This window comes from Lineus longissimus, chromosome 12 (assembly GCF_910592395.1).
Source record: "Lineus longissimus chromosome 12, tnLinLong1.2, whole genome shotgun sequence".
NCBI lineage: Eukaryota > Metazoa > Nemertea > Pilidiophora > Heteronemertea > Lineidae > Lineus > Lineus longissimus.
Genome location: NC_088319.1, coordinates 10,762,648 through 10,782,051, shown reverse-complemented (window position 1 = coordinate 10,782,051; position 19,404 = coordinate 10,762,648). Strand labels below are relative to the sequence as shown.

The window sequence follows — 19,404 nt, the reverse complement described above, 5'->3', positions numbered from 1 at the left end:
GCGGGCCATTCCCTTTAAGGAGAAATTTTGAAGGCTTATGTTATTTTGTTCTTGCTGAAAACATCTGAAAAAATGATATGCTAAATCACAGGGAAAGTGCCGCAAAGGAAGAGATAAGTGCTAGTTCTCAGGCCATAGAGATATTGCTAAAAAGAGCTTGTAATTTAACTCGGTACCTCCAAAGTTGAGTGCATGCAGGTAATTTTCTACTTGCTGGAAAGCATCGCAGAATTTTTTTTCTAACTTTCAGATAAAGCTGTCTCTGAAAGGAGTTCACCCATGATAACTTAGTAAAGAATACGTAGTTTATCTTCTGCAACTGCAACAATGTCAAAAAGACTAAGTCTGAATAGCACTTTTTGCTTTAAAAAGATCTTATACTTTCAAAAAGAACTGAAATGCAAAAAAGCATATTGGGTCCCGTATGTGAAAACCTGAACAGCAAGAAATGCCACGCTGTGAGAAACTACTTTTAAACGATCGATCATTCTAATTCCTAGTCAACAGTATGACTTTCTGGCACACAGTCGCTTGGGGTGGCCACTATCATGATGAATGTCATTCCAGATCTGTGTTACATGATGAGAAATTTTCACACACTGAAGATTTCCATGTGAAATACCTATAGAAATACCTCTCGGTAGACACATTTCCATTGGAAATACCTCTCCGTAGACACATTTTAGACAAGTAGTCAAATAGTGAGTGCATAATACAATGTTCTTTATGCTCCTTGATCCTGGGGGGGGGTTCACTCCCAAAGAAGGGGAATGCACATCCGTGTCCACGGAATATTTTAAATACCCTCACAGCCGGGCAGACGCCAGGAGTGAGGAGGTTCACCCCACCCCTTACAGTGAGGTGAGTTATGATATTCAAAGGAACAGTGTAATTTGCAGGTTGGCCGGGTAGGTTTTGTTTCAAAAATTGGGGCTTTTAAGCTTTTCCTGGGTGCTTTATGTTGTGTTTGTAGTAAAGTTTAATGCAGCAGAAGGTTGATTTAGCAATTCCATGGGCTTTTGCTGACAATGCTCCAGTAAAGGGGGGCTAAAGATCTCCTGCGAGGGCTGGCCATTTTGATAGAAATAACCACCCTTTGCCGGCTTTTTACGGGACATGGATGTGCATAACCCTTTCTATATGAGTGACCCCCCCCCCCGGTCCATGATCAGTCAGTAGCGAAGCGAATGTTGCATAATCAAGTGAATACACTATGGAACTTCTACATTCAGGATTTTCTGAATCGAACCCTATTTCATTCAGAAGGCCAAATCTAGCTAACTCCTCTGTGCCGGACTTTTAAACAGGAAATGAGACGGTAAATTTTCCCGGTTGGTGGAAATGTGAAAAGTAGGCTTGAGTACTGGTTGTGCAAAACCCTTCCAGATTCTTGAAAACCGGGTGTTAGCGTAGCACTGCAGAATGAAGTCATCTTGTTTCCAGCTATAGATCGTATCTTTTACAGGATAATAAAGTACTTCGTAACAGGTGATTTGTCTTGGATGCAAAATATAGCTTTTTTCAACAAGCCACGAATGAATGGAATGTTGAGATGGCTTCGCATAAAAACCCAAATGGCCCAAAAAAAAATCGCAGAAAGCAGTATCGTCAGATGTCTGATAAGAATAGATAAACCATAAGCTTTGTAGTGCAAGACAAAACAAAGACTTTGGCTGGAACTAGAAGATGTAAAACATATAAAACACCTCTGCAAATCATAGTCAAAAATTCCTTTTTAACATCTACATAGCCAGGCGAAAATCTGTTCATTTAGATTACTGTTGATAAGGTTTCTGAGATACGCTAGGTACATGTAGGTAGCTTCTTGGTCTTGGAGGGGAGGGGGGAAAAATAGCAATTGTGATCAAAACCAATTTCTTTTGGTGACCTCTGGGTGGCATTTTGCCCTCCTGCCCCCTCTAGTGACAGCCCTGCTGACCATTGGATAAGTTGGTTCAGCCACTCCACTGTCCAACCAAATTGAAAAAGTTGAACGGCATTGAACGTCAGCATGTTGGCGGCCTGACTTGAATATTCAGAAATGGTCTTAGATCAGTGAAACTAGAGTCGGTCATGGAAACAGACAGCTAATGCTGAGATGAAGTTGGTGGCTGAGCTCCAATTATAAAGGGATTAGTATTTGATTATTAAAATGAATAAAAATATTTAATGTAAAATGTAATGAAAACTGATTCGACCTCAATCAGTCATGTCAGTTAAAAATCTTTTCACAAAAAGGAAATTTTACGGAAAAAAAGTTCAACCAACTGTTCTTTCTTGTTGCCTGCACCACTTGGCGATGTTACTATTTTGCACGGAATTAGCGCGAGTCGGATGCGTAGATTGAATTTACGCGATAGAAGCTGCCGATAAAGAAAGCTATTAGTGTTCAATTTGGTTGCGAATCAACTGTTATTAGTGAGAAGTTCAACAAAGCTTGAAAAGGCAGGTGGGGATTTTCTCAAATGTATAGCACTCCAGGAACAGGAACTATTTAATCATTGTAGGAGTATCACTTTTATTATTCTAATCAGTGGTATGTTTTTGAAATAACTTTGTTGTTCTTCTAAAGCACCATGTAGACAAGCAATTTAAATTGCGGCAAGTGGTGATTTTAATTGCTGCTCTGTGTCACCGAAAGATATTTCCCCATGCGGGTAAAACAAGTTATTCAATTTCAAATATAAATTTCAAATTTTTAACAAATGGCCGAGGCCAAAGCAAGTATGGAACACCTTCTTTCAGCTCTTTACCAAAATCCTCATCTTACGACAACAAAGGATTGGCTGGTTCCTCTAGTGACCTTGCATTCTATTCTTTGCTTGTGATTTACTGACAGGCCCATCTATCATCATGTCACTTTGAGACTCAATATGATCAATACTTGGCGAGGCTGGTTGTGTTTGCTAATTTGGGAACACGGGAAGCTTTTGCCTAATTTTAAGATCATACTTATTGCTGTCGGAGAAGTTTTGACACAACAGACCCACAATGACTTGAGCTAAAACATTAAGGTTTTTCATGGTAATTGCCTCCTTGGAAAGGTTAGAACAGTTACTGACATTTCAACAAGGACAGCCCCATCTATCATAAATGTCACTAAGCGACTAAATTTGATCAATTCTTTGCGAGGCTTGTCCCGTTGGCTAAATCAGGAACACGGAAAGTTTCTGTCTTATTTTTAGAATGCCCTTATTGCTGTTGCACCTGTTTTGACACAACAGGCCAACAACGACATGACATTTGAGTTAAAATGTCAAAGTTTTCATGATAAATTCCCACAAGAAAGATTAGAAATAAAACGGGCAATGGGGCCATTGTGCTCACCAAGTTCATAGAGTATAGCAACTAGAAAATTATCCACCATGTGGGCACAGTGAGGTGGGCATTTATATTCAACTGCATGTCACGAATCATACCCGGCGGAAATTCAGTGTCATTGGTCATCTGACCAAGGGGGTCATGTGAGGAAAGATTTCAGTCCATAGCCCTTGCACTTGAGAAGCCCTGTACTAATTTCGAAAGAGGTCATATTCATAGAAACGGGATATGATATTGCCATCAACCACTTCATTGCAAATAAATTTAACATAGTTCATGCTGATAATAGACCAAATGAATTCAGGAGCTTGATCTATATTACCCATGTGTGCTCCAGTGCTTTATGTGTACATTGGGGGATCAAGTCAGCATCAGACATGGACTCCGACTGTCATGACTCATTGTACCATGTAACAATTTTTTTGTGCCAGGCGTGCATTTGTGAAATAATTCCCAGTATAAATTCCATATAATGGGATTTCTCGCATGGGAATTCCCCGCTAATTGATATAACAGGATGGTTGTCACTGTCTGGAGTCATTCCTGGTTGTGATGCTATCAACAGCAGACATCAGGTCACATCAAACAAGTCTCTAAAAAATAACCTTCAGAGGATAACTTTCAAGATGTTCTGGAGATTTCTCTGTGTGGTGGAGTCATGGAGTTTTGACATTCTATCTAGGCTTACTGGGACTGGCTGGGACAAACTGGACAGTAGCAGAAAGAAAAATGTGACACCTTGGAGGACACTGTGTATGTACTGTACTTTCCTTTTCTCCTGGGTAAAGGGTCTACTTTTAAACCGCGTGCAAAGTGCTGGGATAGATAACAATGAGCAACTGTTGAGGCAATCCCGTTTTGGCTCTGTTAGTGCATTACAAAGCCTTGTAAAAGATGGCGCTGATGTTAACGCAAAGGACAAGGTCAGTGATCAGACAGCGTTGATGTATTCCACTGCAAATGGTAACAGCGATGTTACTAGCTATCTGGTGGAGGCTGGAGCTGATGTGAATGCAAGGGACAACACTGGTCAGTCTGCATTGATGATTGCTGCTCAGGTTGGCTACAGTGACATTGCAAAATGTCTGGTGGAGGCTGGAGCTGATGTGAATGCACAGGATATTTACAACAAGTCTGCACTGTGGCTGTCAGCATGGTACGGTCATATCGACATTGTCGGATATCTCATAGAGGCAGGAGCGGATGTTGACGTGGAAGCAAAGCGTGACGATACCAGTACCAACGCTTTCGCAATAGCGATGGCGACAGAGTTCGGCCACAAGGAAACTGTCCTCGCACTCATTAAGGCCGGAGCAAATATCAATTTGTACTTCAATGAGAGGACACTGCTGAGTATTGCGGCTACCAATGGACATAAAGATGTTTTTTTGGCTCTCCATGAAGCTGGTGCAACAGAAAACAGGTACAATTTCATTTCAATGTTAGAAGACTGTATCAAAGATGGACACCTAGAGATCTCACAGCTCATTGGAAATCTAGTGGCTGATGATGATGTGATTAGATCAGACATTTTGAGAATGTTTGAGAAAATCCCCTATCAAGATGGCATTTTGTGTATTGATAGTCTCCGAACACTGATCTTGTTATTTGACAAATTGAACATTCCAATTTCATTAAACAAAAGCAGCATACCATTTCAAGACACCATCGACTATGGCACTCACAGTGCTCTGTGCGAACGAGGCAATCTTCTTACAAATACCAGTACATTGCCCGAAGATCTTGCGAGTCTGCCAAATGTGTCTGAACTGATTACATGTCCTGGCATTGGGAATATAAACTGTCTTCCGAATGGAACTGCAGAGGAAATATCAAAATTCACCTACGATGTCGTGCTTGCAATGGTTGAAAAACTCAATTCAGATATTGATACTGAGCACAACCTGGGCAGCGCTGTCATGGTCAAATGTGGAAGTGCTGCGGAGGGTACGAAGACGGTACTGCCTGATGAATTCGACTACGACATCACATTCAAAACTGACAGGGAAACAGGACAAGTTGTCGATTTCAGACACGATAATAGTGATGACGGCTACAAGTTTTATTCTCGCAGAAAAACAAACGAAGCCGTGAAAATTGGGACCAATTCTCAGACGAAAGGTAGCAAGATATTCCACATTGAGTTTTTTGATAGACTAATATCTGGTCAAGCTGTCGAGAACATACAGATAGATTCTATGGTAAAAGGTGGTGGCCAACCAAATACTGCCATCAAGATCGTATGGCAAGAACCCAACACAAACCATAAGCTCCCAATATCTGTAGATTTGGTCCCAGTTTTGCAATTCGCTGGCGAATGGCCGGAATATCTCATTGAAAAAACTTGGTTGATGGACAAAGAAATGCTGAAATCTAGGGGATTTTGTCTGGTAGCTAAACCACCACATGCCGACAGTGACCTTGGAAAGCGTATGAGAGAAAAGGACCAGGAATACGAGAGAACACAACTTTGGCGCATCTCCTTTGCTCATCTCGAGGCGGAGCACATCGCAAAGGTACAACCTCGGATCAGAGATGCGTACGTTGCAGCCAAGTGTCTACGTAACCCCGACGTCTGCCGAATCATGTTTAGGGACAAGGATGGCATCCTGAATAACGCTGACAAGTATGTATCAAGCTATATGCTGAAAACGGTCTTCCTTCACAAAGTTGAGGACTTCTTGGAAAATGAAAAAAGTTTGATCGAAATGGTTGACATTATATACACGGAGCTAGAGCGCTGCTTAGAAGACAAGGTTCTCCCATTATTCTGGCAACCAGGAGCTAACCACATAGCAGGAATGAAGGGTGACCCGAAGAAGGCATTGCGTGTGGCGAAACTGATGAGAGAGTTTGTCGGTCGATTGAAAATGAGGGAAATGGACAGCGATACAAAGGGAACAGAATCGAACGGCAAGTTGACAGAGCAGTCCAGACAGGTGTCCGACACTGATCCTTTGAAGTCCAAGGAATGCGAGGAGGCACCATCAGAGAACAAGCCCCTTTGTCAATGCCTGCCAGCCCTGTGCCCCCTTGGTTACTATGTTATCATGGAAATCGATGATGCCACAGACAAGAACAGCCGGGAGAAGGAGGATTGCAGTGACAGATCAGAGGACAAATCTAACCACCAGGGAAGGGGCAAGATGACACCCTTTTAACCCCATGGATGTTATTAGCCTAATTAGAACATATAAAGTGTATAAAAGAATAACATTTCACCATGGTAAAATGCTGGAGAAATATTTTTGAGATGAGAGGTATCACTTGGTCCTTAATAGCGAAATTGGCCTTTGATCCGGTTTGATATTGGACATCAAAGTTTCCAAACTGTCTCTGTGTCCCTCTGTGACATATATTCTAGTTTTATCACAATCATATTATGAAAAACTTGAATTTAACCCAATAGAGCCACCTATTTTTTTGCACTTTCCATCTGTAACCGCGTATTTTTTGGAGGATTTCACAAATTCAGATATGAAAAATAGAATTTTTCAATGATCTTTATATATTGATGGAATTCAAATTATATGAAAGCTAATTCTCTAAAGAATTCAGATGTGCCAAATTTTTGGTGGGGGGGGTCAACTTTTGGTCACCTTTGACCTTGACCAGTGACCTGGACATCGTTATCAGATTCCCCATCATCTAGAGGTCCTAAATCATCATCACTCATCGAATTCGTGAATAATTTTATCTGATCATCGTAAATTCCTCACCATCTCAGAGCCAAACTCACCCGATTGCTATAGAAAGATGCAAATTAAGCAATCCGGGGATTCCCCATTGTGATTTCCCCCTGTGATTCCCCGACACCAAGAATAGAAACCCACATGTTTTAATTATTCCATATTTGGATAGCCCAGTGTAATGGCGCAATAGCCGGGGATTCCCAAGTGGGTTATTCCAGCCTGTTTTAAAGGACATTGTCGATAAGGCAGTTCAGGATGGCAATTATGGCTCTATTGGGTTAAGCTAATTCTAATGAAAGGTCATGAAGATATGGGCTGTTTTCCGTGCCCCCAAGATGAAATCAAAGACCAAGTGTAATAATCCTGTAAAACTTCGTCAAATTGGAGCAAAAACCTACTTTTTTTGTTTTTCACTAACATACATTTATTCTTTCCCGATATTATGTGCAAGTGTTGCACCAAGTGCTCTGTCTAACTGAATTTAACCATTTTGGCTAAAATGTTGCCTAGTATTACCATTTCTCAGGTCAAAAAACATATTGGAATAGATTTTTGCTCAAATTGATAATTTCATTAATTATTTTGCATTCATTTGTAAGTACATAGTGTAAACACAGAGACAAACATGTAATAAATGAAGTAATGTCAACACAAAGTTTGGTTCTTTCTTCATTCTAGAATCTTCTACTAACTCAAAAACACTAAAACTGTAGGGGCTTTAATCTCTTAGGGTTACATGTAGCTCATTGATAAATTTTTATCATATGACTTGATATGACAGATGTTCCCCTACGTACGTAATGACACCTGGGAGACTAAAGTTCTGGTCATCGGATCGAACCACAAATTGATTGGATACCTCCCCGCCCTTTCCCCATCACGACAAAATTCAAGCCCACTGGGTAATTCGTTCTGCAGTTAAAAGTCTGGAATGTGAAATCGAAGATTACTGCCTGGCAGCCATAATAGTAATCAGATCGACCCACAAATTGATGGGGCACCTCGAGGACCCCACCCATCACACCACAGAAAAATTCAAGCCAAACCCAGTGACTCGTTCTGTAGTAACAATCTGGAATGTGAAATGAAAGATAGCCACCTGGCAGCCATGTTGGAAATCAGATCGACCCCCAAATTGATGGGGCACCTTGCAGACCCCGCCCCATCACACCACAGAAAATTCAAGCCAAAACCAGTGACTCGTTCTGCAGTAACAATCTCGAATGTGAAATCCGAAATCCAAGATGGCCACCAGGCAGCCATGTTGGTAATCAGATCGACCCCCAAATTAATAGGGCCCCCATCACGCCACAGAAAAAACTCAAGCCAAACCCAGTGATTAGGCCCCAAATCGACAGGGCACCTCAACGCCCTCTGCACTGCATGCAACAGAAAATTCAAGCCCACCAGGTGAGTTAGATACAAGAACTTAAGATATACATGTAAATTGACAAATAAAGAGTAAAAAACACACAAATTTTGAAATGTACGATTATTTTGAGGAGAACTATTTTGGTCAATTCACCCTGCCACCTGTCACTTACAGCCACCATCATCAGGTGGTGGTGACGCAGATAGATTTTTCGATATGGCATGAGAGGGACTCTGTTCCAAAACCTTGTTCCAAGGTCTTGTTCTCCTCTAATCTTGTTCCCTCTGATATCAGAACAAGGACAAAGTAAAAACAGAATGCAGGGCCAGGGATAACATCACTTTAACAAATAATGCTCATAAAATTTGATTACCTGGGCTACTTCTTGGACTCTGCCTCGGTGTCCGAATGCGGAAGTTAATCGTCAGAAGCATAACGCAGCAGTATAGCGCCACGCAGCATGCACTAATGCTCGGATATCATGAGCGTAATGAACTTATTATCAGGTCCTAACAGACATGTTTTTGTCTGCCGGCTTACAGAAATACCTGGTGTTTTAAAGTATTGTTTGTTGATACAGAAGGCAAAGCCAGGGAACTCTGGTATCATTGCAGCCAAGTGTATAAAACTGGTTGGACGATTTTAGCAATGTGAAAATGTTGCAGGTTACACATGATGCTAATTCTGATCATTGTAGGACTAAAAATTAATTGGCAATCTGTCAGCTATTCATCCTGAACCTCATGGTTCATAGCCCCTTTAAATGTAGGCGGGTATTGAGAAGATGCAAACTTTGTTGGTCAAGATATCTGTTATTGTCGTCTCTATTTTTTCTCAGCCTGACTGCGTATTGGCTTATATATAATGCCAGAGCATACTACTAATGTTTCCGTAAATTTCATTGTGGAGCTATAGCTGCGCTTACACCACGAAATATTGGTGGACCAATTGCACTTACACCACCACATTGCCGCGACAAATTGGTTCGGCAATCCATTGCCGATACAAATTGCCGAGCGAATTTGTCCCACCAAGCTTGATGGTCCAAATTCGCCCGGCTTGTTAAAAGCTCGGCTTTGTCGTGGTGTACGCGCAAATGGTTCGGCAATTAGCTAGTTAGATGGTTCGGCTCCAGGCGGCGCTTTCGAAATGGCGCTTTTTGCCAAGGCTTTCCGCGTTCTGCTTATTGTTTGCGCGCCATCTGTAGCCGGATTTTATAACTAGCTGCAGCGCTGGTGTAAGCGCTTGGTGGATTTTCGATGGTGCGGCATTGGTTCCCGAACCAAGATTGGTGGTCCATTTTCAGGTGGTGTAAGTGCGGCTTATATTGAAACATAAATCAGATATGGTAAGTGGACATAGCATTGTGGTGTAATTGCCAGAATGTAAATTAAAACATGTAAAAAGAGTTTTCAGTCGCGCATCTGAAACATTTTAACAAATGCCGGAAGGTGTCATATACTGTGTCGACAATATTAGGCCAGTGGAGCCACGTCTCTCACATACAGGTCTCTTGTATGTAAAATGTGCCTTTTGTACAGGCACCACTCAAGTGACTTAATCGCGTTCATACAGTATGTTTGAGAAGGTACCTGGTAACTACACAGACTCCGAGGTGCTGCCATCTATTTCATAATGCACGTAAATAAAACCAGACAGAAAAGCTGAGAAAATCTGTTTTATATATTGTGTTTGTCACGTTAAGATTTAGAGGTGCCGAAACTGTTCAAAGAACAGATTTTATTGTTGAGAAATACGGGAATACATGTATAAAAATAATTTCATTAATATGTACATGTAGAAGTGTACCGGTAATCTCCACATACACTTTTCTCTCAGCCTTACTGCAGCCTCATATTGGGATTTGTAGGAGGTCTCTTGAAGCATATTACGTTTAGAAAAATATCATAAACCTATATTATTTGGTTGATCACACACTGTATGAGAGAAGTACAAACGGGCTGCACATATCGCCACAAAACTGAGTTACATGTAGTGCCAATGAACCATGATGCATTTATGAAATGAAGAATATGCCCCCGTCTGTTAACTGACCAAACCGGGAGAGGAAACTAATATTTATAACCACAATCATGCAGCACTGCATATAGATTTACTTTTTTCAAACAAATAGCGACAAAAAATTGGCTGGACCAATATATCTCTACCGAGATATTGATATGGACTCTTGCCATAAAAAATCACGCCATACCAAATTCCCTATTTGAATGGGAGGATTTTTTTAATGTGGAACGACCGAAAAATCGATATCGATATTCTTCATCCCTGGGCTGTATTCAAGATTACGATGCAACTCAAGATGACACTTTATTCCCAGGGATGTACAACACGATGCAGGGTTGTGGCTACAGATTCGACCAGGCGGCCGAGTGATATCTAGCCAATACGGACCGTAAAATCATGGCAGATGCATTAAGCCAGGGGAGGTTTAGGGTACTCCCCCGGAAGTTTGAGCTTGGGTGCTCCGAGATGTGATTTCAGAAGCATTCTAACTAATCAAAAGTAGTCCTGGTACCTGTACATGAAGCAACTTTTCTTCGTATGATATTTTACAAAATTGAACGCAAAAACAGACAATGCTGGGTGCCAACTCTGGGTGCTATCCTGTTCACCAATCAGTGGTTGCGAAATACCTGTGTTTCAGAAATCAACTCATGAACCATGGCCATTATTGAAGAGAAATACACAATAATCTTCTTTTATTGAAGAATATATTTATAGATGCCCTCCCCATCTCAGACACCTTGATCCACACCCGACGACTATAGACATTGCTCCACAGCCCCTTCAATGAAAGCAATCGCATTTCTCAATTCTGATTCTCAATTTTCATTAAACTCCAATCAGTTCGAGATTAAATTGAGAAACTCCGTCCAATCACTTCATTGATGAAGTCCTAATGAGGTTTAATCCACATGATTACAACCGTGACGTCAAATTAACAACTTATCGTGTAAACATGCTGACAGATTACGTTTGTACTGATTGGCTTTGAAAGATTGCAAGTGTGATGATCGATCTCTTGAGTGATAGAATCTGACAGATCAGCATTCCACACGGGAGAGTCATCATCTCTGTAAACTTGACATGCTTGAGGAGCCTCATAGCATAGTGGTTAAAACTTCACGCTACCATGCACAAGGGCCCGGGTACGATCCCGGAGAGAGGACCCACGATTTTATTTCTGGATGAACTGGTGTGGCTTTCAAAGAACTAAAATTCCTGGCTCCTCACAACACGTAGGCTACAACGTATGACATACTCGAGAGTCTGTTGGATGAGGATAAAAGCTGTGGTCCCTTGTACCCGAGTGTTTATGCCAGGGCAAGTAAAAGATTCCACATAGGTGGACAGTAGTCTATAGTGGACTCCATACCTCCGGCAAAAATCCAATATAGGGTTATGACCCTGGTAATGATATGATGATGATTATATGATTTGCTGATGAATGGCGAAGAGAGTAGATATGTATCAAGACACAGTGGATTCAGATTCTGATGGACGTGCCACGTGGCGGGGAAAGCATCCCCAGGCAAAAGACATCTTATAGCGACACTTCATGTTGATTGAAATGGGCGTTGAATCTCACTTGGCTCAAATCCCAGTCAACTCAACCTGATTTTCATGTACTCATTTCATTCTTCCGCATAGAGACAATATCTCATTTGTCAAAGTGCAAGCATACATGAGAGTTTGAGAGAAGGAAGTACAACTTTTATTGCCGGTATTATCCAAGATTAGGTAATGCTAGCTATTGTACAATGAAACTTTTCCCTAGCTGGGTTTCAGGCCGTCCATACCAATTGCAGGTCAGGGGTATGGTACACTTCAACAATCCTGCGTTAGCAAAAGAGTTGATATCATGACCAAAGAAATGTATTGTGTTTATTTTGACACCTTCATCCATTCTATTTGCCAAAAGCCAAAAAATATGACGTTGAGTTGGGTCAGGTGATATTCAATAACGTCCACATTTTCACATCAATAGCCCTTAACAAGATCTGATAATCTAATTGGTTCATCACAGGGAATGAGATGGAAAAATTATTCACGGGCATTGTCTATCACAACATTATCATCAGCCTCAGCTGTCAGTCTTCCAAGCACAATCAGATAGAAGGTTAGTTTGGCTATGCCCAAGGAGATTAGTGATACTGATTTGAAGGATTTGACGCTTAAATGGATCGAATCATTGGCACAAACCCATATTTGGACAAGCTGATTGTAGTGAATATAATTTGTTTTGAGATCACTGAAACTAATGGTCTTACCTGCATGAACTAGTCTTTGCAACTTGCTGGTTTCGGGGGGGGGGGGCTCTGGTCATCAGATAATGTCAGGCTACTGGTTCCCAAGACAAACCAACCGACCTAACGTAACAGGGCTATAATCATGATAATTGTATCAGCTTATCATGCAATCATCATTATTGCAGAAAACCACAAATTAATACAGGTGCCCCTTCTCTCCCTCACTAACATAGTTTTGTATATCAATTGGAGAAATGCACAAAACATGCCAGAAACCTGAAATTGCTGAAATTGATCAGGTGTTTTCCGTATCAAATTAAATTGATCCAACAAAAGAGTCAAAGAACTGCAGCTTTGATAATTGGACGGGCTTTTTCTGTATTTGGCCAAAAATAATCTCTGATGCATTTTTAGATCTGAGATTAAATCGATCCAGAAAACATGCAACGCAATACTGAAAGCTTCCTTTACATCAAAGATTAGATTCAACTTTTAAACTCGGCAAAAATAAAACGACTTTCAATGATTTTTTGTAGAGAGTGCCAACCTTCAAATCATTTTCTTAGATAAGAAACAAGACTGTATTGATTGTGACATTTTCTAAACGCACAGAGTGATACGAAGAGATTCAAAGAGAATGTCATATAAAGATGTCACATTAGGATGTTGCACTATATAAAAGCAATCGAGGTATTGTTGGAAAACCCCTCTAGGCCCTCAATTAACCCACCCTACCATAATGGAATCATCCGCGGACGTAAAAGCACACGCTGCTCTACTTTCAATACCAGGTTGGCGGGACTTCACCTAGCCTAATCTGGGACTCTACTGAAGTTTGACCATTAAGGGGGTATGATATCCAAATTTTTGTATCTCTTTCTCTTCAAATACTTTGGGCATTAGGATGACATAGGTATCGATGGAATTCTCCAAAATTCTTGGAGAAAAAAAAATCATAATATCTCTGGTGTACCTGAAGCACCCCGCAGAAGAGTGTTTTAACTTGCTGTGACCTGCAATTTAAATCGCATGCAACAATTATCGCTTGTTTGTGGTGGTCATTGCAGGTATCTCAGAAAAAGTTGGTTTGCAGTGCATGCTGAGAAGTCATAATTAAGACATACCTATACTTCCATAGATGGCCACCATCTTCATCTTCACAATAAATAGCAACGCGAGCATTGAGAAAGCTGCTCAGGAGAATTTGATATCTCAAGTTTGATTTAAGGCATTTTTCTCTTGCCATTCCAGTTTAAAACTAGCACTAGAAATATACTTTACACACAAATAAAGATAGCAAATAAGATAAACTTATATAATGCCGAGAAATCGTCATGAAAAAATAAAAGAATCCTGCAACAATAACTCAAGATAAGTAGACCAAGGAGTCAACCTATTCCTCTCATGTCTCCCAAGTCCAAAATGTCAGAACCAAAATAACGTTTTCTGACGCAAAACTCGAGTTATCTTATCATTAAAGTAGAAAATACCTGAACGTTGAAAAAACTTTGACCTGCCTTAATTTGCCCTGCTGGGTTAGGCCATGGATGATTTCATGTTCACCGAGCAAAAAGTGGCTTTTTAGCACTTTGCGCTGAGAAAAGTGTGTCTCAAAGCACTTTACTACAACTGTTACTGAAAGAATGAAATAAGTAGGCTACAGGAAAATCCTGCTCCCTTGACTTGGATTCAATAAGCTATCCAGGTTTCCAATGCAACACCATTATCAGAGCCCACTGAGATTTAATGCTTGGATCGAGAGCCCAAGCGTTGTTGGTTCAAGCTCGAGTTTGCTCATTATTTTGTCCTACCTCAGTCAAACTAAATGAACACATTCGGGGGAGAAAAAAAGTGTGTCAAAAATGATTGTTGGGACTTTCATTTTTAAAACTAATATAAAGCTACCACCCCAAGTTATCACCCCAACGTAGTCTCATAAAATATAATCACGAAACAAGGTGTATAAAAGTTAACAGAAAAGCAGTGTGCAAACCTATTTAAAAATCGCTTTGACAAGTTTTTCAAAACTGGTTTGAATTTTTTGTTGCAACATTCACTGCTGTCACATCAAGCACTTCAAGCAAATCGATCACCTGCAGCACGCTCGAATGTTGCAAGTATTTCATGAATTCCAATGCAAAATTCTCGTTGATGATCGTTTCTGACAAATCTGATGGTGACAACATGCAGTAACGCCAAAAGGGAAACTGCTGTACGTGTGTTAGGTGACGAAGATTGTCACCAAGCAATGCCCATCAGGTAAATCCTGCACATAGTTTAAGAGGTTTTTTTAACACTAAGATGAAAAATATGGTACCATGTGATTTTAAAAGCTTGAAATTAATTGAAACAAGCTCTTTGAGTTGATTTTGTTTAAGTTTGAGAAAAGCATTGCTGAAGACGTTCTACATCACCCAAGATGACCTTTACCATGGTAACCATTTAGCATGTTTAGGCTATTGTAAGACAAAAGATGAAAGAAATATTGGGCCAAAAATTTTGAAAAATAATTTCTCTGTATTTTAGACCTAGAAATGTGGTCGCCAGATGATATTTACGCATTCAGACATAGAAGTACGAATTCTAGCAGGCAGTTATGATGTAAATCAGCTTAAAATTGCATCAAAAGGTCTAAAATAATTAAGTTGAGAATTGAAGAACAAAAATTTGCCCCCTCCCTGAAACATACCCTTAAAGGTACCTGTCGAAAACCCTGCATTTACCATTCCAACTTGCCACTGGCAATGTACGTGACTTGGACCCAACATCTCTCTTCTCTCAGCCTAAAGGTGTAGTAACCTTTAGCTGTACTCAGTATCTAAATAAGAAAAGATACCCCACAGTCTGCATCAATTGATGTTTACAATATTTATCTATTTGATTAGATGGTTGTTTGTTTTCTGCTTTCTTTATCATGGTTATATCCAACACACAACGATTGGGTGATTCAGTGCTCTCCTTCTTATCATTTAGTATGAAGAATTCCTTGAATGTATGAATGAAATTAGCTTTCATGTAGCACCTTTCCCACTGAGAAAACAAAGTTCAGGGATGCAGAAGCGCAAGTCTCTTTACAGCTTTGAATGTGAACACCGTCAACTTATGTACTCAATCCATTTTCGAATTAGTAACATGCGTAAGTTGCGTCTGGATGAGGGTGGATTAGGGGAGCACGGTGGCACAACGGTGGAGCTTCAGCCTTGGTGAACATACACGCAGCGCAGTTCTGACTGAGCATCGATCTGTCGAGTGACCATTCTACGATTCCCGCAAGGGTACTATTGCAATAATGAGGTCTGGTTAGAACAAGAGCTTGGGTTATTTTTGTTTGTTTTTCCCCCGGAGAGATGCAGTTTCTCCGGAAATTGGCTATCAATATAGGGAAAGTTTATTGTTGAGTCTAATCTGGAAATTTGTACAGGTGGTTTTCGAGTCAGGTGCAGAAGCAAGAATGATTTCATGTGCTCCTCCTCACATAATTGTATGGAGTACTTTTGTTCTTCTTTGTGTCAAACTTCCACACTGATGGTCCTTAAGAACATGGCAGTGTGACGCGAATCAGCCTCTGTTCCCGATAGCTTTTCTTGGAGAGATGTGAACTCCTACCAGGCCTTGTCTCAGTTGTCTGCAGAGGTCATTCCCTCCAGGATGTTTTCTGGCATCTGTTCAGAGAAACCACATTCACAGATGCCCAGTTTTCTAAGATGTATTTTAAGGCGGCAGTCTCCGGTTGTTAGATGGAAGATGGCCACTTCTTGTCATCTCTCCAGTTTGTGGGTGTTCTCCGACTAGGACATGTAGGAGTTGTAGCCACCATTTCTTGCTACCCACTGGGTGTGAAGTTCTCTGTAGTGTCCAGGGGTTGGGCTGAGGTGTGGAAGGGTAAAAGAATGGGATGAACACTCTGGGAAGGTGTTCGAGAGGACATGTCCATATTACAGCACTTGCCATTGGCAACATGCCCTGATCATGAAGAGTGTCAAATGTCGATACCAATTCTTCAGCTTTCTGGCCAATGAACTAATTTTTAAAAAGTTGTGTTTTTACCGATGATGAAAGAGTGAAGTCAAAGGAATAACCTCACCCATTTCCTGAAAGTGGCTGAGAAAAACCATGAAAATCAAATTTCATTCCCCAAATACAGAAGTCTGGGAGACTTTCTGTTCAGTCAAGGCAGAGCAACCAAAACCATAACAGTTTATAATAATGTTATCTTCCACAGTCAATCAACCCGATCCCTCAAAGCTCTGGCCGCCCAGGCAGAAAAGCCATCAGAGAAAAAGAAATGTCTTTCTTGGCCAGACTGATCAATTGAGATATTGGTAATTGCTGAGACCGCCAATTTGTCCACAATAGACAGAAATAAGCACATATTTAATGATGGGTGTAACCCCACAACCTCATAGCACTCTCTTCCAGAGAAATGCATCTACCAAAGCTGATCAGTGAGATAATAGATCTCTGTGACCACCAAATTGTCCACTGCTGACTGAAATATTCACATATTTGATGGGCGTACCCCCCTTGGCATTCCCTTTCAGGCAACTAAATCTACGAAAACTGATCAGTAAACTGAGACATTGTTTTAGCGGCAACCAACAAATTGTCCAATATAGAGTGAAATAAGCATACATTTGATGGGTTTTAAAGCTATTTGCCCAAATTAATCAATTCTTTAAAAAAATATATAACTCGGCCTATAACTCCTTTTGATCCATAGCCAATTTTCATAACGTCTGGTTCTGAATCATTTTCAAATTCTTCTCTGCCGACTTCCCGTTCCGATCATTTAAACGTCAATCACGTCAACATATAATAATATTGGATGGACCCATCTCATCCAGGCTCTACCCGCCCAAGCGGAAAACTGCCATTGGAAATCTTTACGCGACCTTTGATCTTGCGGACATGATATGGTAATAATAAGAAATCGACAGATTCAGATATTTGGCCATGTGGCCTTAAGGCATGCCTCCAGGAAAGTATGAGAAGAATGCATTATTGTCGCTTTCCTCGAAATTCTACAATGCGTCTTTTTAGGATGAGTCAGGTCAATCTACATACTTGCGTCAAAATAAAAGCTATGAAGTTCATAGCTGATTTCATGACTTATTCTTCTTCTTCAGCGTTGGCTCTGCTCTTGAAGGTAATATTCTCCTCTTAGTCTTGGTGGGTTTTGTGGCTGATTTAGAGAACGATGGTGCCCCGTTGAACAAGATTTTCCAAACCCGATATTGATCTTGTGCCATATGAATGCTAAGTAGAAGAAGAAAATCATGCACCAATGGAATGTGAACGAGAGACAGGCTATGTTGCCAATGATATTGCAAATGCTTGCCCTAAGCTATATCTAAAGATATCTCTCACAAATTTTGGCTTCTGCAAAAACCAGACTAAGAATTTGATAGCAAACCCCAAGATAGAAGACGAATTCACGTGTTTGGATATTTGAGAGTATATATAATGTCTGTTGTTCCTCCCTTAACCGAGTGCTGGCATCACTTCCCTGTGGAAAAACCAAGAGTCGGTCTTTTGAAAGGTGAATAAATCTCTCTCTACAAACACGCCAGTAAAATATTGACCAAATCAGTCAGGAATATGTAAAATTCTCGCTTGTTCTGTGGCGGTATATATGGCCATTGGCACCGCTTATTATCTACTTACCGAACAGAATGAGGTGTAAGGTAACCTGAGAAGTGACAAAAGATGTTTACCCGCAAAGGTCAGAAATGTATTGGTCTTTCTTTAGCAATGAATGATATTTCTGGTTTGCGTACTGATAGCAGCCACAGTGTTAACCCCTTGAATCCCAGGCTCCGAGACGCAAGTGCAGTTCTACCCTGGGTGTCTGACAAGAATCCACCGAAATGGTAAACTGTGTGTAAAAGATTTATTCCTTGAAATAATTGATGAGTCTGGTATGGGCTCATTGTGCACAGCATTATCTTGATAGATGTCAGTTGCTTGAGAATGGAGTGAGATAATGACATTAAAACACATCATTCATTCAAGTTTTTTTTTATTTTGAGAAAAACTCATTATGGATAGGGTACTCACTTAGAAAACCATTAACAACAGCACTATATCTGATGTTATACCTAAAACTAGTATAGCTCCACACAGCTTTAAAACAATTTAGCAAGTTCATATGACCTATATAATCATATTCCTGAAGAAAAATAAATACATTGATACATTTAAATACATAAGTACATAAATACATTTTCCAAATGTGACAAGTGACTGCTTTTGCCAGAGCTGGTCACATTCAACCTTTTTTCTTCATGTGTCTAGCCATCAATTGCCCTCTGCCAGCTCCGAGCAGACAATGCCAACAGACCGATATGGAAACTGACCAAGAGGCACTGATCCCCCAAGATGATTACAATTGTCAATAAGTTTGTATAGCAATGTACCTGCATCATCGGAGATTGTGAGCTGGATGGTCAGGGGGATGTGATAGCTAGGATTATGAGCCTCAACCATTCTTCTCTTTTCACAGACTCGGGCATTGTAAATTGAAGACAGCAGACTGGGTCAACTTTCCCCCAGGGTTAGCATTTCCCAGGGTCATCTTCCCCGGGGGTTGGCTTCCCCCTGAGTCAGCTGTCCCACCGGAGTTAGCTTTTCCCAATTTGGTACACGACATGCACCGCACCTGCATGGTACATGCACCGTAGGTAAATTCCACAAGGTTTTTAAAAATGCATCAGAGTTCTCCATTTTTTATTGAATACATACGTTGGTA

At 40.7% G+C, this 19,404-nt stretch overlaps 2 protein-coding genes across 10 annotated transcripts in view; one reads left to right on the top strand and one right to left on the bottom strand.

Moving 5' to 3' along the window:
- LOC135497219 (pleckstrin homology domain-containing family G member 5-like) overlaps window positions 1–19,404 on the bottom strand; it is a 146,610-nt gene that overhangs the window by 58,215 nt on the left and 68,991 nt on the right. The gene's annotated exons all lie outside the window — the stretch shown is intronic.
- LOC135497311 (uncharacterized) lies at window positions 3,879–7,639 on the top strand. Its single transcript, XM_064787118.1, has one exon. It carries the CDS (start codon window positions 3,948–3,950, stop codon window positions 6,480–6,482), a length of 2,535 nt encoding a protein of 844 aa, XP_064643188.1. The 5' UTR covers window positions 3,879–3,947; the 3' UTR covers window positions 6,483–7,639.

Coding starts and splice junctions, on each gene's coding strand:
- LOC135497311 (XM_064787118.1), top strand. CDS start 3,948: ATGTTCTGGAGATTTCTCTGTGTGGTGGAGTCATGGAGTTTTGACATT.